Source organism: Lutjanus erythropterus, chromosome 19, assembly GCF_056507025.1.
Source record: "Lutjanus erythropterus isolate fLutEry1 chromosome 19, fLutEry1.hap2, whole genome shotgun sequence".
Classification (NCBI taxonomy): Eukaryota; Metazoa; Chordata; class Actinopteri; order Lutjaniformes; family Lutjanidae; genus Lutjanus; species Lutjanus erythropterus.
Window position 1 is genome coordinate 2,821,558 of NC_139335.1, and position 25,124 is coordinate 2,846,681.

Consider the following 25,124-nt stretch of genomic DNA (forward strand, 5'->3'; position numbering starts at 1 on the left):
TTTAGTATTCACTGTAACTTTGACTGGGAAAATGTAAACAGGCTTGTTTCATCTGATTTCATGGAGACCTGATGGCAGGCATTAAGAACAACTATATAGAAAAGGCCAATGTTCTCATGGATGGTCTTGTTTGCTTATGTAGGTCATATAGAGGCATCACTGGTTATAACCAGTTAAAAACTCCTTATTGTAGCTTTAAATTGAAGCATCATTGAATCACTATATATTCCATATTTTCCATGGGAAAACCTCATAACACAAGGTCTGTCTACATGTGTTGTGTTTCAGTGCCTGAAAATAAATGAAAATGTTGGTGTGCTACTCCTGTGAGTTAATTAGGTTTGCTCTCCTGTACCCCTACAGGACCTGAATTCCCCTGAATGTCCCTGATCAGGGAGAGGCAGCGGCAGGCAGCTGGCAGTGGTTTCCCCTGATGCATGAGACAATTGGCTCAAGACCATCCATAACTTCTCTACTGCTTATTTCTTCATGCACAGGGGAAGACCAGCCCGACACGGCCAGCTGTCTGCCTGCCAGGTCCCCCTGAAATCCTGAAATCCTGTGTGAGAGGGGAACCCCACCTCCGCACCCGAGCCTCTTTCTTACATCCTGTTACATCATTTTTGCCTCGTTACTTTGTTTTTGTTTTGTTACGTCTTTTACATCATTTTCGTCTGTTACATTTTTTTTTACGTTGTTTTCATCTTGTTACGTCTTTTACATCATTTTCGTCAGTTACATTTTTTTTTTTACGTTGTTTTCATCTTGTTACGTCTTTTACATCATTTTCGTCTGTTACATGTTTTTTACGTCGTTTTCATCTTGTTATGTCTTTTTGGTCTGTTATGTCTTTTATGTTGTTTTCATCTTGTTGCATTTTTTACGTCACTGTCATCTTGTTACGTCTTTTTTGTTGTTTACGTCATATTTGTCTTGGTCCATTTTGTACATTGCTTTTGTCTTGTTATGTCTTTCACATTGTTTTTGTCTTACATCTTTTATGTTGCTTTTGTCTTGTTACGTTTTTTTTATGTTGTTTTCATCTGTTATGTCTTTACTTCATTTTTGTCTAGTTACGTCTTTTACCTTGTTTTTCTCTTATTATATCTTTTTACTTTGTTTACTTTGTTAGACTGCGAATCATCATGTTTTCAAGTTTTCTTCTGATAATTGTCTGTTCATCAATGGATACGTTGGACACAGGAGCTGTTAAAAGCTAATTTGCCAAAAATTAACAAATATTGGTATTTTGTGTGGGGTTTTTTTGTGCTTCCATACCATAATGGAGCCATACCAGAACATGGCTGCTACTATACGATTGCCACACTTATTTAGTGTCTGTACTGTCGACGAGATGTCTCAGTTTGTTAACGAACAGTTATCATTTGCATAAATTTCTAATTAGTGAGTAAGTGAATACCTTGGGTTGGTGTTTTGGAAAGACACAGTTTAATTTTGGATGAACAATTTATTACAAATTACAGACTGTAATTAAAGGTTAAGCAATGAGCTTTTATAATAATCCAATTTTAATGAGGAATGCAAGATGCATTGCTGAAATCACACTGTGGTCCAAGTTAAAGGGACAACTAGTTCTTTTTTGTTGTTGTTGTTGGTTATGAAATCTGAATAACACTCATAACTGGAGGGGTTTGAGTCAGAGACAGAAAACTTAAAATACAAGCATGTTTTACTGACTGTGTTTGCAGATTCATACAAAACTTTTACAACAACAAAAAGGACATTAATAACAGTTAATAAGAGTTGTGGTCTAGCGTTTTATTTTATATATGAAATGACCAATGAATTAATTTAAAAGTGATTAAATGGTGCAATCTTCTGGTCTGAGGTTTGGGTTTTATTTATGTTTGGGTCACTGAATGTGCCTTCAAATGTCCAAATAACCACACTGTGTCCCACGCTGTTTGAAAAGTACATATCTGTGATACCTGATGCACACCTTCCTATAACTGAATAACAACTTTTGGAAATCATTGCATCAAAATCCAGGTTGATGGATCCTCGCACCGTTTTGAAAGTAGACTTGAAAATGTTCCCTTAAAGAATTTAAAGAAATAGATGTATAGCAACATTTAGTTTTTGCATTACAGCTGTGAGTGTCAACCATAAGATTCACTTCACTCATTCATTTAACAATCGCTCCACATTCAGACGAACGCTCACCCCGAGCTGCCGAGGATGGAGAACTTGAAAACTGGGATTCTGCCAAACTTGAGTGTTGAAATGTCTTGGAAATCAAGACGCCCAACTGGAAAACCATCCAGAGTAGTGCTATTGCATATTTTAAAGGGCGTCAAGGCATTTAGGCTCCCACAACAACCTCCAAGGACTCGATGTCAAAAGCCGACCACACTGTCACCACAAAGGCTCTGCTGAGGCTCTTCATGTGGCTGAATGAATCCACCCATCACATCTTAGTTCAGAAAGTGATCAACCTTCAACGCCTGCCAGACAATCAGTTCAATCAGATGTCATCGTCTAGTTATCGCAAAAGTACACATTCTTTACTCGAGTACAAGTACAGATACTGGCGTTTTAAAAAATGGTAAAAGTAGAAGTAGTGATTCAACTTCTTTACTCAAGTAAAAGTGAAAAAGTACTGAAATGTATCCAAAGTATAAAAATTGAAAAGCCTCACTGTGGACATTTCTACTAGTTGTTTCTGTGCAAAGCTAACTGGTAAAGCTAACCTTTTCTCCCACTCTGTCCGTTTAATCTTTTTAGGTTTTTCACATTTTTTGCATCTTGTTATGTTTTTTATGTTGTTTTTGTTTTGTTACGTCTTGTTATGTCATTTTCATCTTGTTAGATCTTATACAACGTTTTGGTCTTCTAAGTCTTTTACGTCATTTTTGTTTTGTTACGTCTCATTATGTTGTTTTCATCTAGTTGCATCATTTTCACTTTGTTATGTCTTTTATGTTGTTTTCATCTTGTTACCTTTTAAGATTTAAGATTTTGATGTTGCCGTCCGGTGAAGACTCATATGTAAGACTGATTCATAAATCAACAGGATGATTTACAGGCTGACAGGTGGTGACTTCACCGTCATAAATCTACAGGACAATCACTCACAGGAAACACTCAGCCACCTGATGTGAACAGTGCAGGTCCAACAAGACGACCTCTACCGGAATTCTAATTCAAAGTGAATTCTATCACTTATAAACATACCGTTTTCTATTTTTTAATTTCAATTCTTTTTTGTCAACACAACACTATCTGTTATGTCACACTGACACAACACAAACAGATTCAGAATTTTTTGAAGGCTGCATGAAATGAAACTGATTTTCAGATCATTTCAGATTAAAGCAGTAGACTGTGGTCCAGTTTCCAGTAACTGTTTTACATGCTGGAAGGCAGCTGTTTTGGCTCATTGCCTCTGAAATGCTCTCACTGTACGAGCAGCATGCTTCACATTTTTTCTCGCAGCAAGCGACAGAAAAACATAAAAGATAAGCGAGGGGGGAAACGATAAAGACTGGAGACAGATGGATGGAAGCTGCCAAACCCCGGCCCCATTTTTTTTTTTAAACAGAGGAGGAAGGAAGAGGCTGGCAGCAACGTGGACAGAGAGACTGTGTTTTCATTTTTACATAAACCAGCTCACACAGAACACGGCCAACTGACAGACTCTTTTTGTTTTAGTAAAACGTCCGTGTGCTGTCTGAGCCAGGTATCATCTAATAAATAAATAAGTGAATACACACACAGGGGAAAAAAAAGAGGCCACCCATGCTACTGACTCATACCAAAATGTTTGATAGGCAGCAGAGGCAGCCTCCGCAAAAGAAAAGGAGAAAAAGAATAACGCCTGAAGGCAGGAAAGATGTGTAAAAATTACAGTACTACACTCGCAGCATCATTGTATGAGTCTCCTCTACCAGCTTAGACTTTTCATGTGGAAGTGAAATGTGAGATTTAACATTTTTCACACCGTCAGAAACATTCGGACAGAAAAAAACAGACACAAATATACAAATTCTATGTTTTATTTCTACCTTGTAACAGAGACAATTTGTGATTGATTTCAAAACAAAGAAAATACAAATAAAAAATACAGTTAGTTTCTGTTGTTTCTTTTACTTAATCATAATAATCTAATAATTTCATATCTACCCAGCGACAGTGCATGGTGCAAAACATCCCTGATTGATTAAAAAATCCTACACTAGTAAGCTTGCAGTATCTAGCGTTAAATTTGTCGATAAAAACAATATGAACAAAAGAGTAAGTAAAGACCAGATTCTTAGAGGTAATAACAACAGTAAATATAGAGTAACGATTTTAAAAAATGTCATAAGCAGAGGTTTGTACAGCTATGCAAATGTGAATGAAAGTGGCCTTTACTGGACCATTTATTGAGAAGACAGATACGAGTTCCATAATGTTTCAGCACTATATTATCTCTTACAGGAGCCACTCGATTATTTTGCACTGGAGACCACCTCCATCAGAGATCATCTCCACTGCAGCATCATGGCTCTGAAGCCTTGTATTAACTTTTTTATTATCCTATATTAGACTTTAGTACCATAAATTTCTGTACATTTTCTTTCTACATCATGTCAACTGTATCCACAGAAGGCAGGTCTGTGTCATTTACAAATCAAAAGAAAGGACCTCCGAAGCACCAGGTCACTCTGAACATCGTTCCCCCGTGAACTCATTTCAACTCAGCCACCTTAAAACATGAACAGCAAGACTCGTGAGTATCCTGCAATAATGCTGTTTATAGACATATTTTCTTAGTGTATGAATATAAATATGATTTCCTCTTACCATTTATTTTAATTTAAATTTCACTTCCTGAGTTGATCTTACTGGATGTGAACATGAGCACACAATGAGGCCCAATGATATATATATATTTTTTCCACCTGCCCTCTCCGACACCATATCCGACGCAGCTATGAGACGCTTTGCGAATTGTTAGAAAGCGAAGCAGAATTCTGAGTAAAGCTTACTTACATTGATTTGATTTAAAAAAAAAAAACTTATTTTCTGAGGTACTGAGTTGAAAACCTCTTGCTGAGAAAGTGGAAGGTGGGGCAGGATGACGGCTGAATTCCAGCTTCCCCACCCCTCTGCTTTAAGTACGTGCTCCTGCACTACACTCAACTTGGACCAATATTGACTGTCTTTGTAATCTAGAGTGCTGCGGTCACATATGTTCATACTTGGACAGAGGGCTGAAGAATGAGGACACACAGCAGACAAATAAAACCAGACACACAAATTATGTAACGGGGGGAAAGAGTGTGTTGGGTTATTAGAAATGGGCAGTGAGAGACCCTGAAATGCTGTAGAAGGAAATAGTTCTTCACCAGTTGCGACAGCCTGTGCTGGACTGCTGTCACTGGAGACACCCTGTATGCCAACTGAACTTAACACACAGAAGAAGGAATGCAAAATGGTCCATCTGTGACACTGAGTGGTGCAACCCCAATTCAAAAAATATAACTAAAATCAGAAAGCAATAATTTGCAAATCACTTTCGACTTGTATTCAACCAAACACAGCACAAAGACAAGATATTTAATGTTCAAATTCATGAACCTCATTATTTTGGGGGGACATATACTCTCATTATTAATTTGAAGTTGGGACAAGAGCAACAAAAGACTGGAGCTGTGTGTGGGGAAACAGTCCAACAGTTTAAGAACAAAGTTTCTCAACACAAAACTGCAGGAATTTAGGGATTTCACCATCTACAATCCATAATATCATTAAAAGATTGAGAGAATCCGAGAAAATCTCTGCACGTAAACAGGCAAAGCCAAACACCAGCATTGAATGCATGTGACCTTTGACCCACATAATTGTGCGGCTAATTCTCGGCCCCATTAATGCTGAGAGGTACACACAGGTTTTGGAGCGACATATGCTGCCATCCAGATGACACTTTTTCAGAAACGTCCCTGATTATTTCAGCAAGACGATGTCAAAAGACACAGTGGACGTGTTCCAACAGTGTGTCTTTGTGTAGTAAAAGAGTTCAGGTCCTAGACTGAGCTGCCTGCAGTCCAGACCTGTCTCCTATTGGAAATGTGTGGTCCATTATGAAGCACAAAATACAACAACAGAGACTGTGGACTGTGGAGCAGCTGACGCCGTATATCAAGCAAGAATGAGAAAGAATTTCACTTTCAAAACTTCAACAATGATCTGGGATGTTGCAAAAATGCTCCTGTCCCAACTTTTTTTAGAATGAGTGGCATCATGAGTGTATATCTACAAAAAACAATAAGGTTTCTCAGTATGAATATTAAATATTTTGTCCTTGTATTCAAGTGAATAAAGTTCAAAAAGTTTTTGTAAATCATTGCATTCTCATTATATTTACGTTTCACACAATTTTCATAGATTTGGGGTTGTACTTCCTAGTCTTTTTATTTTTAAAAATCCTGTATAAATGAGCAAGAAGTCTCTTTGACTCTGAATTCATTCATGGCGACTGTGGGGTTTGAGGGTTAACAGCTGTCACAGGATCCACTTTGATCATTTAGAATACTGTGTGTGAAAATTCTCTGTCTATGGCTCTTTATGCTTATTTCAACAGCAAGCTGATGAAAGAAATACTCACAGCAACTGAGAACGGCTGCTGTCACAAGCAATGCAAGCACTTCCATATTCTTGCTAATATAATTTACATAGCACAATCTAAGAAGCATATAAAATTGTTTACCAATTGCTATACACCTGGGAATCACCTGATGTTGCAACCAAAACTTTAAGCTAGGCTCATTGGGAAGTTACTGTACAAGATTATCTGAGTATATAAGATTTGTTTTACAGTAAAATGATGATTTTGTGCTCAGATTCCCCATCAAGTTTAAAAACGACTGCCTCCTACTACATCATCCATTACTTTTTTTCTATCCAAACACCACTGTCTTAGCCCTCGTTTGACCAGTTTGTATGTGGGTTTAGAGGAAAATAAACCCACTCTTTGTTTTTATCATGGACTCAAGTGAAGCAGTCTTGACTATAGAGCACTTGGAACTGGAAAGGTCAGAGCAATGATTCACCGTCTCCTCTCCCTTTGATATAGTTTTTGCCTTTGATCACTGCAAAATGTGGAAAACCTTAGAGCCACTTTCTCCTCCGTCTGTGTCTCAAGTATGGTGTGTTGAAGCTCAATGCAGATTAGATGCCGGATGAATAGTGGTATCTACTTGTGCACAAAATGATGTTGTATTATGTGTGAGGATCACTGGGCGCTGTGAGGCTCTGAGCGACAGATCCGTTCACTTCTTGATCCTAACAACTTACCAAGCATTCGAAAAACATTTTGCATTGAAGAGATCCCTAATTAAATATCTACTTTGTGATAAAAGCAGGCAACATCTGGTTTTCTAACCAGCTTTGGGCTCTCTATGAATTTCCACTCATGATCATCTTTGGCTAAATCACACTGAAGCAACATGTGAAACGCCCCTTTGTTTTCACGAGATGTGAGCTGCACCAAAATGTCACTTTTTTTGTGTGTCTCGTTCATCTCTTCAAAGCAGATGCAGTGTCAATTCAGTTTACCGCACTCAAAGACAAGCGCAGCCACAATGCACGGCAAAGGTTGCTGACAAACATGACAAAGCGATGGCAAACACAAAGTGATCAGCATGATGGCATAATTCAAATAAATGGTTAATTTTATTCGTCTTCAGCTTTCAGTGAACTAAAAACAAGAAAGAAAAGAAAAAAAAAATCAAACTGTGTTGATTTCATGTATCTACAAAAAAAGAGAAAGAAAACAAAAAAGAGAAGCAAAACTAATTCACATCCATGACCATGTTCTGAAATCATTGGTTTTCAAAAGGGAAGAGAAAAAAAATATTATCTCAGCGTGAATCCGTTTCATTCAAGGATTCACCCGCACATATATCCACCTATGCACCCAGTGTGTGTGTGCGTGTGTGTGTGCATGTGTGTGCGTGTGTGTGGTATGTGCCGTTACCGTTTGACCGTGCAACTCGATCCCGCCCCCACCACCGCCCCCTCCCCACCCATTACACAGACATACACACAGACCTCTGAAACAGGATGTACAAAAGCTTGTGTTTAGCATTAAACAGTGCAGGGCCTTAACATAAACAGCTAAGGCTCCTCTCTCTCTCCTCCTCCCCCTCCCCTTCCTCCCCCTCCTCCCCTGCACCCGGGTTTGAAATAACATCAGATGGGAGAGAACCCACCTCTACAAAGACAGCAAAACAGAACAGAGGGTACAGGAGGAAGAAAAAAAAAACATATATACAACATACAGCAATTCCTTCTGTATCATTCTCACTTTTTTTTTTAAAACACACTCACACAAAAAAAAAAATTGCACTCACAACAGCCAAACGAACAGTTAAAAATAATTTTATAGAGAAAAAACATGATTGAACCCTGGACACTTGTCTGCTTTGTTGCCATTTGGTGACGAGGGAGAAACAAGTTTGGGAGGTAGAGGAAAAAAGAGCGTTGGGCCGACAGGGGGGGTGGCAGGTTGTGGGAGGGGGACCCAGCGGGTGTTATTTCTTGGCCTTGGCAGACTTGGCTGAATTTCGTGGTGGGGTGACCGGCCTCCCAGACCCCATTCCTGCCGATGCGCCATAAGGATACAATTTCTTATCTGCTGGCTTCAGAATCTGTGAGAGAGACAAAAAAAATCTCGTTTAGTTTAGAAATAAATACGACAAGGGATGTCAACGGTTAACCGTTAATCAGTTGGCTGCGTGTCGCTGATGAACACATATTTCTGTGAGTGGGGCAAGTTGTCACTTAATGGATCAGGTGGATGCGGGTCTTGAAAAACACAGACCTGTATCACCAGGACTAAGAATTGCAGAATCAAAATGCTAAACATATTGTTTCCTTGTTTAGATAACGTGCAGTTGAACTTAAGCTCTTAAAATTGATTCCTTGTCTTTGTCAATGATAGTAATTTGACAATTAGGTTTTTGGTTTTTTTTTGCATATTAATTAACAAAATGACAATGATAGAGTTAATTTCAGTGGGGAATCCTGAGGGCCTACTAGGCCTTCAGAGATGACCAAACATATCAGTATTTCAAATGTTATATTTTATATTTGATTAATCTCATTTAACTATTATATTCTCTTCTAAATCTAATTTAAACCTCATTTTCTATCAACATTGCTACAGAAATGAAAGGATTACTGTCTTGAAAACAGCTAAATAGAGTTATCCAATCAGATTTTTTGGGTTGTTGTCTCTAGGCAGAGAAAGGTTAGAGCTGGCTCACTCATTGGTTAGGACTTTATCACTGAGACAGAAGGACACAGCCTGTGAGTTTGTTTACGAAGTGACAGGTGAATTAACCAATCACATTTTGATTTTGACAGAGACCAAAACTAATTTCCCTTCTGCTTTCCTGACAGCCAGTGATATCTTATTTCAGATGAAGCAGTTGCAGTTCCTCGCTGTTGCTGGATAGTTAACTTGAAAACGCTGCCTTTTTCTTTTTGGTTATTTTGGACAATGCTAACATTGTGTGGTGTTTGCTGCTGTCTACTGTTGTTGTTTTGTTTTTTTTTGTATTTCATCAGGTGGAATAACTGATAACATTTTCTCCTTTGCAACGATGACCTGAATAAAATCAATCAATAAAGTTTTACACATTTTCACAGAGGGAGGCACGCTCCTCTGTGACATTGTAAAAAATATACAAAAAAATTTCCATTGGTACAGGCCTCGGTTTGAAATTGGGAAACAAACTAGATACAGCAGACATACAAATCTGTCCAAACACAGGTTCTGTTTTACATACCTGGAAGGAGCACATGAGTGTCTCGTCCACACTCATCATGGCACCAGCGTTGTCAAACTCCCCACAGTAGTTGGGAGCTGAGAAAAGGGTGACGAGCTGCCTCTTTGCGAAAAACTCATAACCATCTTCTACCACCTCAGGACAGAAATAATAGCGTCAGTACCACATACAGGAAAAACTGAAGCAAACTGGCTCAAATTTTCAGCTTGTGTAACCGTCTGAACAGGAGCCCTGGATCTTGAGTACCACTAAATGTCACTATGTTCACTACTGACATGTTTGGTTATAAAAAACTAAATCTGAAGCAATCCTGTGCCTTTATTTATAGTGAAATAAATCTAAAAACTATAGAAGACAAATGCATGTTCGACAGCTTCAGTTAGCACAGTCCTTGTGGCTAAGCATTACCTACCTGGTGTGCCCTGCATATTAGGTCCATGTCGTGTTTGTGCAAAAATTTGGCCACCACATCTGCCCCGAATGTAAAGGAGACACCACGGTCGTTTTCGCCCCAGCCCAGCACGTCTTTGTCTGGATCGGCCCACAGCAGGTCACACAGCAAACCCTGGTCAGGCACGTCTGTGGGTCGCATTACTCTGCGGATCTGCTCCATTGACTGAAGGTCAGGAGAGAGGCCTGCAGAGAGATCACACAACCATCTTAGTCTGGTTCTTATCATCTAATAAGAGTGAGAGTGAAAAAGGATAGATCAAGATAGATATTGTGATTCTTTTTCTTTATTTTGTTTGCATGATTCCTGAGTCATGGTTTGCTGAATGGATTTTTTTCTTTTTAAAATCAAAAAGTGCTGAGTCCATTAGCTCAATGCTAAAACATAATTGGAATTCCCATTGACATGCTAGTGGAAATCATGGTTAGAGGAGTGCATTTCCTCCACTCCCTCTGGCTTTAAAACTCACATTTGTGCTGTGTGAAGCTTTCAGGGACTTTTCATTTTGGCCTGTAATTTTATTTACTACTCTGATGGTGCCAGTTTGCTGGGCAAGAACAGTTAAATGTAGCAGTTTACTTCAAACAGTATTTTATTTATGACATTTACATGCAGTATGCTTTTGGTCAAGTGTTAAAAAAAGCACACAAAAATCGCAATAATATCCAATCACAATACTTGCATCAAATCAACACCAAGGAATTGTGGCAGTTTCAAATTGAAAGGTAAGTATATTGTCCCAGCCTTATCTTTTAATGTGTACGATCTACTCCTCATAACATCTTTTATTGACATTGTGTACCTCCATGACAGCAGAAGATTTTCTCATCTACAATGGCAGCCACAGGTAAACAGTTGAAGCAGTCTGTGAAGGTCTTCCACAGCTTAATGTTATACCGCCGCTTACCTACCAACAAAAGAGGAGAAATGAGAACTTAGTGCAACGGTCAAGAGAACAGATTTGACATTGTTCCTGTTAACAAAAGCGCTCCACACTTACACTCATCATAAAAGCCGTAGATTCGATTAATAGAGGCGCATTCATGGTTTCCACGCAGCAGGAAAAAGTTCTCTGGATATTTGATCTTGTAGGCTAGAAGCAGGCAGATGGTCTCCAGTGACTGCTTCCCTCTGTCTACATAGTCACCCAGGAACAGGTAGTTGCTTTCTGGGGGGAAGCCTCCATATTCAAACAGCCGGAGCAGATCATAGTACTGACCATGGACATCACCTGCAGAGGGCAGCAGAGGAATGCATTCAAACACTATAGTTTCAGTGCCACTGTGTGTAGCTGCTTTTGCATTTAGAGTCCACACTTATCAAATGATACAAGTGCCAATTACAGATGAGCAAAGTGTCTAGTAAATCATGAACAGAACCTCAGTTAATGATCATCTTCTCTTGTATTAGAGTCAGTCTGCAGTGTAGCTCTTAGATTTAATGTTATCTCACACTTGGGTCTTGATGCATTATTGAAACTCACCAACCACTACATTAAAACTCACCACAGATTTTGAGGGGAGCTTCAAGCTCAAGCAGGATTGGCTGGCTCAGGAAGATTTCACGGGACTTTAGGCAAAGGCCGCGGATCTCACTCTCTGTCAGCTGGACATTCTTCCCTGGCCGAGAGCCTTTGACTGAAATAAAGAGAGATAAAAGGGAGAGACGTTTCATGGGGGATACAATAACACCACAGAGACACACCTTTACTCAGAGCTGTAAATAAGACTGAACGAAGGAGGACATAAGGCACAGGAATGAAACGTGATGCTTGGATTTAAGCCACACCACCAGACTGGGAAGTTAACACCACCCACCAGCCAAATGCTGGCAAATTCTGTTAGCAGTCCAGTCTAACAGCAGCCACTTCAGCAGGTAACCACATCATTTAAACAGTATATTAAATCCTAAAAACTGGAAATCACAAATTACTAAGAGAAGATACGTTTTTATATCCATCAAACTACAACACAACAAGAGGAGCCTGGGCAGTGTGCACAAAGATGCAGCATCTGAGAAAACCTTGAAACTAGCCTGAAGGTGTCAGCCTCAAACACGCTGAGCTAGGAGGAAGAAGTAAAACCCACTTCCCCCTTCAAGCTGATGTGGCCGCAGCAAAGACACTGCTGCACAACACGTAATTAAGACTCTTAGTATGCACTGTTAAGAAGCACAGAATGGGACACCATGGGCTGTAATAACACTGTTTAAAGTCACCAATAAGGCCAGCCAAGTAACTGGTTGGAACATAAAATAAAATCCAAAATAAACTACATTTATTACGTAATAATGAAGGTAACATTCTGTTCTTGTCATACGGTTACTTTCACTTGTGCTATCTGAGGAATTCAGCAGGTTTGTCAAGTCTCTCCTTGTCATGCTTTTTCACACTTACCACACACACAGAACGGAGCCAAACACAAATCATGATAAAGACTTGAGTAAGGACCCAATTTATTTTTCTGACAGATTATTTGTCTTCAAATGACACATTACAGTCATGGCTCAAATGCTAGAAAAGGTAGGAGTGTGATGGTGACAGCTACAAAAAAAAAATACCCCATGAAAAAAGGGAGCTGGGAGTCTCACAGGAATTCCCAAGTGATTTATATCAAAGTAGCACATTAACTGGTCATAACTCAGATCAAAATATTTGTACATTGACATGCCAACCATTGGGTGTGGACGTGATGCCATGCAGCTATATCTCAGTGACTGTGTGTACTGTGGCCTTATGCAAGACTGCCCCTGATGGAGTTTGGAATCTGGTTTGTTTGTATCACTGACAGAATCATCACACCCCCATTCCTACATGAGCTGCTTGATGCCAAAGCAGATACCAATACAAACTGTACGAGACGACTAATGAGGAGTCTCATTCCCACCCAACAAATTCTTTCACCGCCTACTGAACAGGTAATATACGTTAAGTGGAGACGGAATGGCCTCAAACATCTCAGTCATAATTGTTTTCAAGCTGGGTGTGAACAGACTCCTCTTCAATATGTTTATGGGATTGATTACACAGTTGTCGGGTGTTAACCAGTTAGCAAACAAATAGACAGACAAATGCTTTCATCTTAAATATCAAACAATCAAAGTGACGCTGGGGTGTGTAATAATACATTTCTGTTCAAGCTAGATCTGTTTTACAACAGTTATTATATTTCCTAACTACTGGTAAAACTGGAAGCAAGTTCAGAGGCAAAGCTGTACAATTATGACTGCAAACACAATTACTCATGATGGTTAACCAGCCAATAAAAAAGACATTCCAGTTGAACACTGAGAGAAAACTACCACCACTTTCACACTGTAGCTATAAAAAAAAAGAGAACCCAAAACTTGTCTCACTGCACCCTTGCTTAGGGCTGGGCAATATAGCTTGCTAGCCTGAGATGACGTCCTTAAATTTCTTCTTAAATTTTTTCTTAAAAAATTACTCAAATCCATTAGTTGATTATCAAATTGGAGAGTTTGAGTTGGGCAACTGGACGAATATATTGTCTATCAACGACTAATATATTGTCTATCCACAATGGGCTGAATCCATCGCTGGTTGCTTTTTTGGGCTGATGTTTGTCAATTTATTTTGTCAGTGTAATGTGAGAGAGTGAGAGCCACTGCTCCACGTCGCGCTCTATTCCAGCGGCACAACACACACCCACTCTCCAGACCATGAGTGCTCTGAGCCAGAGCGAATTTTCTGAGAATTAACGAGCCAATTAACTTGTCTTAGTTCGGTAAAAGAGAAAAACTTGAATTTAGGTGTACAGTTGTAGTTCTCTGTTTGAAAAGGAAAATAAGTGTGAGAATATTTAATTTCTTAACACTATAAGTTTATTTTGTTTATTGGACATAGTGAACATATGCAGCGTGCATAATGTGGTGAATTTGCCATTTGCAAACATCTCACAGCTAAGACCTGAGAGGACAAGAATAATCGATTAATCATTGCAACTCTAAAAGGATATATATCTCTATATAAAACCAGGACAAGGCAACACTTGTGCCACATCACAATATAATGTTTATCAAAATCTAAAATGACATCTAGTGACATGTAATGATATTGATTTATTGCCCAGCTCCACCCCAGTGCCATCAGTCTGACCTCATAAGCCAAAGTTTAATAATAACAATGATGAAATGATTACTAATGCTACCAGAGCAACATTCAAGAGATTCAGTCTCTATGTACAAATGCTGTTTCATTACACTTACTGGTTGCCTTTGTGGTGAAAATGCTTTGTCTGTGATGACAATTGTGCAGCAGAGCGCCACTGATCACAGTATGCATCAAAGAAACACTTGTGACTGATGACAGTTTTCTAGTGATCCGTAAAGCAGTTTCCATGAGAACACAGAGCTCTTGATTTCATGCACCAGGGCAGACACTTAAACACAAAACATCAACTTTGCAAGTGATCAGATTTACTTGTGGCATCTAAAATCATGATTTCATTTATTACAAAGGAGATTTACATTAAATGTTAACAATCTGAGGATCATAATCTCTCAAGTTACTCTTCTATGGCAACTTTTGATAAAATAAACCACAGACGGGATTATTGCTAGCGTGAGAAAAATAATTATTGATGAATAATCAAAATAACATTTGCTCTTATTCACATGGAAACAAAGGTACAGATCAAGATTTTGTCTGAGCGACAAACGAGAACTTGAGGAAATAACAGATAACCTTTACTCCCTGTCAACTGTAATTACATGCCGAGCACCTGACTCTTAATGACAGACTGGAACCAGGCGGCATGGCCTAAAATTTGAAGCACGGACATTGGCGGTTTATTTCACAATATTTTTTTTTTCCTTAAATTTTCAATATTACTGCTTCTGAAGTACTGGTATGGCCACTGCATGTATTACTGTACTATTATTAGGACATACTTCACATAGTGCAGAGATATTTTAAGAACATTTTATGTGCAAAACTGGAATAACAAACAGAAAAAAAAAAAAAACTTTTCTCAAGTTTATCAGGTTTTACCACCACTTGTAATCACTGTTGTCCAACACAATTTGCAGATTATCATTTCCTGTGTGATGTCTCACTGATAATTTTTGGTCAAGGAAAGTAAAGGCTCTACTGATCAGCATGGGTTAGGGTTAGGAAACAAAAAATATTCATGTTGAACCCTGAAATCTCATTGTGTTAATATTTTGTGAAAACATCAATAAATAGAGGTATTTAGTCAAAAATGTTGTGATATTTAATTTTGTTCATATCATCCAGTGCAACTATAAGACCATATATTGGCACTATATGACAATTTATGGCATATTGTTCTAGAGAAATGTGTATATCAAAATATATACATATATCACAGAACAGCCTGAAAATACTGACACATTATTATAAGCTATATTGCCCAGCCCTAATTTTACCACAGGGCAAATTCATACTGGTGTACTTTCTATACAATTTATACTGTTCATCCTTATTACACACTAGGGCTGAACAATTTAGAAAAAACTATCTAATTGTGATTATTCTGACTGATATTGCAATTGCGATATGATTTACAATACTAGAGGTAATGATAATTTTACATGATTCTTATTTTGGTTGAAAAACGTGTTTAAATGACTGTTTATTTTATTTTTTGCAGGAATCTGTATCAAATGAAAATGTTTTTTTTTTTTTAAGTCTGCAAAATCTGATTTGTGAGACAGGACATCCCTGCCCCACAACATTCATTAAAGTTTTTTTTGCATTGATTTGAAAATTGCAATCTCAATTAATTGTGCAGCCCTATTACAGACCATCTCTCACTACAATGTATCCAGTTTTAATAATGCTTAAAAAAGGGAGGGTGAGAGCAGAAATCAACAAATGGATGTACGATATAATGCCACTGTCCTGAAGCGGCAACTAAAAGCAAAGTCCTGAACAGTGAAAAGTAGTTATAAATACTGCAGTGCTGCTTGTCACTTTAAACCTGGATTACAGAAAGCTAAGCCCTGACAGCGCTTGCTCCAAAGTTAGCCACATAGCCAATGGGCAACAGTGAGCTTATCATGAGGGGTACAGACAAAAGGCTTTCCACTACACTGATGGAGGGAGGGCAGAAAACAAAGAGCCGGACCAGCACAACAGAAAAGCGGTGTCGGGGTGCTGCGATCAACAGTTGGTTTGGTCCGGCACTCCTGACTCAGTGCTGTGTGTTCTGGCTGAGCTTATGTGATGTCACGCTCTCCAGACATGCTATTAGCAACACACTCTCTCAGAGTTCACTTAGCTCTAGATCTACGACGGTAATCCAATTGAAAGCACTCATTATCCAAACACATTTAATTGGTTTGGTCTTGAAACACAGTCAGCAAGCAGCAGGGTTACCTTGTTGTCCACATGGGAAACCGAGCTGGTAATTCATCAATTTTTCGATGCAGCACCTGCTGTGGGGCATGTATTTAAGTGTCTACTGTGGTCTTAACAAAGTAGATCAAGACAACGGCAATATTAACTGGGAAGTGGTTACTCTCAAGAATAAAGCCACAAATGCTGACAAAAAAAAGGTCAAGTGAGTTACATAAGAGGATATAAATACTGCCACTGTCAGGCTTGTTTGTCTTCTCCTGTGTTTGGCAGACAACCTTATCACGGCCGAAGTATAACAGTGCATGTACAAAACACTCCAGCAGCCGGCAGGGTCCACAGTCAATGTCAAACTCCCAGGAGGCACTATGACTGTACATGCATATTTGTGACTAGAACCAATCACCTCCACCAGCTCAGTTTAGGCTGGCTGTATATTTAAGAAGGTAAACAAACAGGGCAAAGGTCAAATTTATTAACCTTGTTCCACTTGGGAAAATTCTCTGTACCAATTATTCCTCAAATAATAGCTCAGTGTGACGAACAGTGGAAAATTTATGTATCACAACCTGTAAAACCCACAGCCATAACCAACACACGTGATGTTCTTGCTATGAAACAGTCCCACAAAAAAAGTCTCTATGCAAACAATTCTATAGGGGAAACACACAAGTGTACGTGTGAAGCAGGCACAATTTGCACACCCAGTGCACCTGCAAGGGCGACTACAGAGGTCACAACCTTATTTCTTGTGCTCTTTAAATGAACTGTACAGTTGGGTGTAAAGAGATTTATGCTTCTGTTTGATGTCCTTAGGACTCCTGTTACACAATCATCATGTGGATGTGAAGATAAATACACACACATACACAGCTCAGACCATGACAAATCTGCCTCCACATATTGTATACAGCAGAGCTGCAATGATTATTTGATTATGAAGGGTTTATTAAATTAATCGCCAAATATTTTGATAATCAATTAATTGGTCTGAGTAATTTTTCAAGAATAGTGAAAAAATAACTCATACCAGCTGCTGAAATGTAATATTTTCTGGTTTCTTTACTCCTTTAAGACAGTAAAAGAATGTACAACTTCAGTCATTTCTATACATGTAACCGTACAACAGTTACAAAATTAAAAAAAAGATCTTTCTAATAATTGCACTTTCATGAAAGTTATTTTTCACAGGGAGCATATAACATACACGCAATACTGCTTTGCAGGAAAAAGAAATGATTTAAGTTTCACACAGTATTAGAAGTGAACATGTGCCAATCAAAGCATCTTTGTTTGTACACCTCATTAACAAGTCATTCTGGAGAGGGTTGTGGCTGCAAATTGTAATCAGATCCTCCACTGCAAAACACTAAGCACAACACAAGACAGTCCAGCCATGTAACTGAGAAGCTCTGGTGGGAAAGGGGCACAAATGGGGTTGGGAAAAAAATACTATGACTGCAAGGCTGTTCTCTTACAGTAAGCCAGTCAACGAGTGTAAACATCCACAAGTAATAATCCCTCAATACCATATTACAAATAGCCACTCCAACAGTAGGCTAATTATTCAGGAATGGTTCAAATCAGTCCAGCATCACGTCCTCGATGGGAAAAGATAATACATTAAGTAAAGACCATAAACCCCCAAGCCAGTAATGTATGAGGAGGTGTGACTTGCGTAAAATGTATGTGATATTCCTCCTTTTTCGTGTTACTGCACCCACTCCCCCTTGATTTACAAACACCGCAACAATTCATCCTAAATGAAAACCAACCGATGATTCTGATAAAACGGATTTGTCCAATCAGATAAGGCTGGCTAAACAAAATCAGGATTGATTTGCAAATAACCTTTCATCCATATACAACCATCGAGTCTGTGAGCACAGCAATCTTAAGTAGGCTACTACAACATAACGTGACTACCTTTAACTTTAGCCTACATACTTGGCCTTTAAAAATCACATTTCACTACCATCAAGATATCCCATAAACCAAAAGAAGCATGTTGCTGGACAGTGGGTTTTGTCCTCCTCACCTTCCAAGAGACGCTGAATTATAGAGTCGATGTTTAATTTGTCTGGCTCCGCCATTTTCTTTATTTTCTGACGTTCTCCGGCAGTCAAGACCTTGGTTTTCCGTGTTGCACCTTCGAGAATATAGAGAAAAAGAGACGGCAGTAACAGTTAGCTACTCGTAATATACGCTTTAATACACATCTGTTAACTAACGAGTGCCTTGCTCGAGCTAATGGAGCAATGTTAGCGGACTGGAACAATGAATGAGCTTATGTGAGCTTGAGCTAAACAAGCTAGCTAGGTAGCTGCTAGCCAAGTAACGTAAGCTACACATATAAACTACCGTAGCAGCAGCAAAACTGAGCAGCTAGTTAGCTAACGTTAGCTTTGTAATATAGCGCTGACTTCTAAACATATAAAATGTCGCCAAACCTTGTCTTCAGTTAAACGGCAGTCCTCCTGGGATGAATAATGTGTAAATATTTATCCACTGAGCTCAATCTTGGCCCCTTTCCTGAGGTTTGTCTGGGTCCCTCCACTCTCCCCCCAGGAACTTTAAAAGAGGGCCGTTTCCACCGGAGTGTCTACGGTAACGTAGGAGGCTGAATCAAACCGAGGTCCGCACACGTTTCTCGGGAGCTGATTGGTCCATCTTGAAATTTAGAACTCGAATAGTCGCATTTGATTGGACCATTGCTGGGTCCGTCTTTACGCTTAAAACCCCTCCCCCAGACGTTTACAGTAGATGTACAGCGGCATCAATGGAGAGAAGTGAGAGCTCAAAGTACGCCACCGAGTGTTTACAGTCGGAACTGCAGCGTAAAACATTAAAATACCATCGACTGCTGCTTGCTCTCACCTGCCCATCGGAGGCTGTGCATTTGCAATTTAATCTAAAATTAGTTCTGATCAGAGATTAGCAAAACAAGATTTAAACTGAACAAATCCACACTTGAAGTTAAGCAGAGCTCTGCTGCATAATTAAAAATAAATCTCCGTCACGTGAACCCAAGTGTAGAGATTGATTAATTAAAAGAGTTCATAATAAGTTAATATGCTTTATTTCCCAAATTTCAATAAATAAAAAATACATTTCAGTGCTGTTGGGACCTAGGAAGTATATAAGAATGTTATATTAATTGCTAGCTAGTTAAAAAAACCAAATAAAAAAATATAATGAAGTTATATTGTAGGCTAACTAGTTAGTTAAAAGGGTTAAAAGGTTAACAAACCCAGACTGTTTGTTATCTAGCTAAAAATAAATAAATAAATAAAAAGTTATTCCTCAGTCCATCTTGTAAAGGCAGCCATTTTAAAAGTTAAACCTCCACAAGTGTAAGTTTAACTTTCACATTTTAAATTGGAGTTTAAAGTTTCGGTGCAAGAGAATTAAATTTAATCTTGGATTGGAGTAAAAATTTAACTGAGGTTCAAAGAGAAGTTTAAATTTTATCTTTCATCATGTTTTTCTTAAAAGTTAGGTGCAACATAAAATAAAATTATACAATTTAATCAGGTTTAAATCCATCCTTGATAGTGCAAACCAGCCTACCTTGAGATCATTTTTTAGTTCTCTTGAGAAATCAGCTCACCTAAGATCTATAATAATTTTGAGACCATATTATTATAACTCATGTTAATAAGGAAAGTAGCCCACTGGCTTATTTTGCGCATAATTTTAAACACATTTCCCCGTGATTCATCAGCACTACACAGCTGGGTCTTCATTAAAATGTTCTCTGGTGTCATTTGGTGTCATTTTCACTGTAGGTCCTTTGCACCAGACAAGCAGTATGGAGGCATTTTATGTTTTGTTTTGTTTTGGGGGTTTTTTCAGTTGTTTTTGTATCTGAAAAGTGGTCACCATTCACTTCCATTGTTTGGGAGATTCTGCAGCGCTGTTTTCCTGTGAAACTCCAGCAGTGTTTTGCAGACGAACAAACTAAACCCGACCCTCAATCGGCATGAGGGTGAGTAGATGATGACTGAATTTTCATTTTGGGGTAAACTATCCCTTTAAATTAATCTCTAACTAGACCGACTGTGGCAACAAAAACATTAAATAAATGAATAATAATGATGTAATTTATGATGGACTAACAAAGGGGCCACATTCCACGATTTAAAAGTGCTTCTACTTTTAATACTTTAGTTTCATTGTCCTACTGACACTGCTTTTACTTATGTAATATTTTCAGTGCAGGATTTTATACTTGTAATGGAGTTTACTGTGTGTGTAATATAAAACAAATTCAAGATACTTGATGTACAAAGGGGGGGGAACTACAAAATAGTAGCAAAATATCTCCTTATTGTTGGTGAGAATATGGGAATATTCTTAGTGAATTACAATTAAGTCCATCCTCTGTACATTTGGTGAACAGAATCTGTCAAAATAGAGTTGATATCCATGCAAAATTTAAACGACATGTGTGAGTTTCTGTCACCCGAAACAGAGGATTTACTCCAGCCATCATTACAAACTGAAATCTGTATTTGTCTGATGTATTATGCAACCCAAAACTGTGAGTGTGTGTGAGTGTCGCACCGTCTGTGGGCTTCTGAATGTGTTAATGGAGGCATAATTGGTTTGAGAACATTCCTCTTCATTTCCTCATTTCTTTCCATCCCGTGATTAAAGTCTTACGCAAAATCCTAAACCTGCTGTCTCAGTTTCCTAAATCAGCCTCCATACACTCGTCATCAGAGTTTCGACAGAGGTGGGCGGAGGTGGAGGAGATCAGGTGTGGAAGCCCAGGTGTTTTTTTTTATGTTTAGACTGGGAACATAGTGAGGAAAACTCATTTTTCTTTTTTTTTTGGCACCAAAAATGATTCACTTCAGCACCAGCATCATCACTGTGTCATAACAACACCTGTTCCTGGTTTCTGATCAGTTTTAGAGATGCTTAAACTTTTATTCTAGTTAATCCTCAGAGATGTTTTGAGTAAGAACTCCTCTGAGATCCACAGCAGGTCTAAGGTGGAAAAAGAGAGGGAAACACGTATAGGAACAAGTCCAGTCTGGTCTTGAGGTCCTTCCCTCCTGTTCGAGCTCAGCCCCTCCCTACACCTCACATTCCTCTACAAATACCCCATCTTCACACACAGCCTCTGCACATCAGAAAACAGCATCTTCTAAACAACGCACGGGCAGAAAGAAAGGAAGAACCTCAAGAACCCTATTTTTCAATTTTCAGAAGTTCAGAGGACACAAAATAAAAGGTAGGCATCTTTTTTTTTTAAATCCACTTTTTATTCAGATGGACAGCCTGAGCCCAAAAAGAGATATCGTCCTGCAAAAGCTTGAAATGACAGGGGATGAAAGGATTGGTGGAGGATTAGCTGAATACCTTTTTATGGATGCTGGCAAAAAACATGAAAAGTGCAAATATAAGCAGATGTGAGATGGGAAACCAGGGGGGAAGAAAGGGTCAGCAGCATGTTTGTGATTTTTTTTTTCAGTGGATGTTTTTCGTGTGATCCCCGTTTTAAAGGATTTTTTAAGTGTGTGCTCATTCGCAATCAGTAATTCTGAGGAAGAAAATGAGTGAAAGCATCTGATTTTGAATCCAGTGACCCACATCAGATTAGTTTTTCTGTGTTCAATCTGCTCTGAAAGTTTGTGATCTGATCTGGAGCGGGTCACACACGCTTAAAAGTAAGATATTTTTGTCCTGGTCTAAATCCAGTCCAAGTTATGCTGTTCAACCCTGACTGGGTTATTGTCTCTCATTTGTTCTTTAACTGCAGTTACAATGGAGGAAATTTGGTTTAATGGTTATCTGTGGGTAAAATATGAGACTTTTTTTTACATTTAGGGGAAAATGCAACAAAATGTGCTCCTCCATGTGTTTTGCAGATGGTAAAAGATCATTTGAGTTGTTTGTACAGATGAAGAACAAAAGGAGGGGCTTCTGGGCAGGAAAGGATTATTCCCGTGTATAAATAAGTAACAGTAATAAACTATATTCATGTGTTTAATTTATCTAGTCTGAAATTTATTGTTAGTTATTTTTTTCCAGCACCTGAATTTAAGTTTTAACCTCATTTTTGTTTTATTTTTTTCTGATATCAAAACTGTTTATCAAAATAAAGCAATGGAAATTAAACCATTTACTTTAATGTTTATAATTATTTCAAGATCCCCTGAATAATGATCAAAAGTACTTAAATTTCATCACTTTTCATGCAAAACAATTTTCGTCATTTTTGATACCTGTCTGACTTTTTTTTTGTCTCAGACTTTAATTCTTGTCTGCATGAGGTTGAATCAGAGACTTGGATGAAGTAAGTAAGACGGATTTTCGAGGCGAGAAGCTGTGAGGGAGCGCCTCAGTCGGGTCTGGGTGGAGACCCAGGAAGAGGCCAGGGGCCTGTCAGGACATGAGCGTATTTAAAAATGTAGCCCTGAGCCACATAATCCTGTGAAGGCCTGTCAGAGGGAATGGGTGTTTGTCTGAGTGTGTGTTCAGCTATGCAATCACACACAACAGTAGCACCACAGTAACAACAGAAACTTGGATCGGTGGGAGGGATTCAACAGCTCCACCTCTCTAAGACCGAAATAATCAAACAAACAAACCAAAAAAATCCTTATTATATAAGTGAAAAAAAGGGGAGGAATCTTGGGAGAGCCAATTAAAAAAAGGCCCCGCCCCCTTATAAATTACAAAAAAACTGAAAATGTGAAGTCCTGAAATGCAGTGGTAACAGCTGTAATTATCGCCCTCACACCTTTTGATTTTTTTCCCTTGTCCTTTTTCCAGAATGGGATCTGTTGGAGTTCAGATCGTATGTGTGGCCCTCGGGGTCCTCGGCCTAATCGGGGCAATTGTGTGCTGCGCTGTCCCACGCTGGAAAGTGTCCTCCTTCACCGGGTCCAACATTGTGACTGCGCAGGTAATGAAAAACTTCTTAAAACTTCTTACAAAGGAAAGCTAATGCATGAGAAGAAAGCTGGTGGGTTTGCAAATAAGCAATGGTCCTTTAGTGTAAATGTCACTTAAGTAAAAGCACTGCAAAGCAGCATAAAATGGAAAATAATAAAGTTAAGGCTTCTACAAGGAGTTTTAACTGGCTATGAAACAGTCTTAGCCTCCATATTACCTACATAAGTTAAGAAACCATCAGCTGTTTGTGTAGTAATTCTTCAACAGGTTTGATTTTCTTTGAAATCAGATGAAATTAGCTTCTTTTTACATTTTCCAAGACAAAGTTACAGTGAGTGGCACATTAGTCAGTTAAAAGGAGGCAGGAAGAGATCATTTTATTTATTTTGTGGGTGTTATAGAGGAAATACCACCGTTTTTGTCCACAGGGGGCTCCAACATCAACAATATAAAATTTCCTTGTAGTGTCTTTAAATTGTATGTTTCATTAATTAAAAATGACTGAACCTGTGCTTGTCTTTCTGTGTCTGTGTGTGAGTAGAGCACCCAGGACGGCCTGTGGACGAGCTGTGTGGTGCAGAGTACCGGCCAGCAGCAGTGCAAGAACTACGACTCCCTGCTGGTGTTGGACTCTGACCTGCAGGCCGCCCGCGCCATGACCATCATCAGCATCATGCTCAGCTGCCTCAGCCTCCTCATCCTGTTCTGCGGCGCCGACTTCACCACCTGCGTGCAGAACGAAGACGTCAAGCCCAAGATCAGCCTGGTGGCCGGGATAGGCATGCTGCTGGCCGGCCTCCTGGTGATCATCCCGGTCAGCTGGTCCGCCCACATAGTTGTGCAAAACTTCAACAACCCCCTGGTGCCCGCTAATCAGAAGAAGGAGCTGGGAGCTTGTATCTTCGTGGGTTGGGGCGCTGGCGTGCTGCTCCTCCTGGGTGGAGGTCTGATCTGCTGCTTCAGCAGGCCCAGTTCTAGCAGCTCCGGCAGAACCGCCAAGTACTACAGCAACGGTGCCTCCGCCCCCAATAAAAACTACGTGTAGTGGCTTTATGAAGGGGACTGGGGTTTGAGAGAAAGGAGGGGAGGGGGGCTTAGTTCATGAAAGATTTAAGAGCAACAAAGTAGATGACGGTGGAGTTGTTTAAAAGGACAGTTCATCCCAAAATCAAAAATACATATTTTAACTCCTACCTGTAGTGCTATTCATCCATCCAGTTAGTTCTGGTGTGAAGTTTTGGAGAAATCAGCCACAGAGATGTCTGCCTTCTCTTGAATGTAATGGAACTGAATGGCACTTGGCTTGTGTTGCTCAAAGTGGCAAAAAAGTACATTTGAAAAACTCAACAGCCATGTCTCTTTCCAGAAATCATGACCCGGACAATCTACAGACCTTTTTGTGAGCAGTTTCATGTTGGGACTTTCTTTCTGCGGTAAAATCTACTAAAGCTACTTTTTTCTGCTAGAAAGAAAGTAGTTCCAACATGCAACTGCTCGCAACAAGGTCTCTGGATTATCCCGAGGTCCTGATTTATGTGAAGAGATGATTTATGGTGCTTTGAGGACCACAAGCCGAGTGTCATCTAGTTCCATTGTATTTGAGAGAAGGCGGACATCTCTACAGCTGATG

General features: G+C 39.2%; 2 protein-coding genes across 2 annotated transcripts; one reads left to right on the forward strand and one right to left on the reverse strand.

The window, feature by feature from the left end:
- Positions 1 to 7,658: 7,658 nt before the first annotated feature.
- Positions 7,659 to 19,194, reverse strand: ppp1caa (protein phosphatase 1, catalytic subunit, alpha isozyme a). Its single transcript, XM_084743426.1, has 8 exons — positions 19,036 to 19,194; positions 18,624 to 18,734; positions 11,754 to 11,885; positions 11,249 to 11,479; positions 11,051 to 11,155; positions 10,210 to 10,433; positions 9,798 to 9,932; positions 7,659 to 8,654 (listed from the first exon to the last, which is right to left on the reverse strand). Exons 2-8 carry the CDS (start codon positions 18,676 to 18,678, stop codon positions 8,538 to 8,540), a joined length of 999 nt encoding a protein of 332 aa, XP_084599552.1. The 5' UTR covers positions 18,679 to 18,734; positions 19,036 to 19,194; the 3' UTR covers positions 7,659 to 8,537.
- A 2,476-nt stretch (positions 19,195 to 21,670) lies between these two features.
- Positions 21,671 to 24,827, forward strand: cldni (claudin i). Its single transcript, XM_084745159.1, has 3 exons — positions 21,671 to 21,827; positions 23,372 to 23,504; positions 24,036 to 24,827. The coding sequence occupies exons 2-3, from the start codon at positions 23,373 to 23,375 to the stop codon at positions 24,537 to 24,539; spliced, it is 636 nt and encodes a 211-aa protein (XP_084601285.1). The 5' UTR covers positions 21,671 to 21,827; position 23,372; the 3' UTR covers positions 24,540 to 24,827.
- Positions 24,828 to 25,124: the final 297 nt, after the last annotated feature.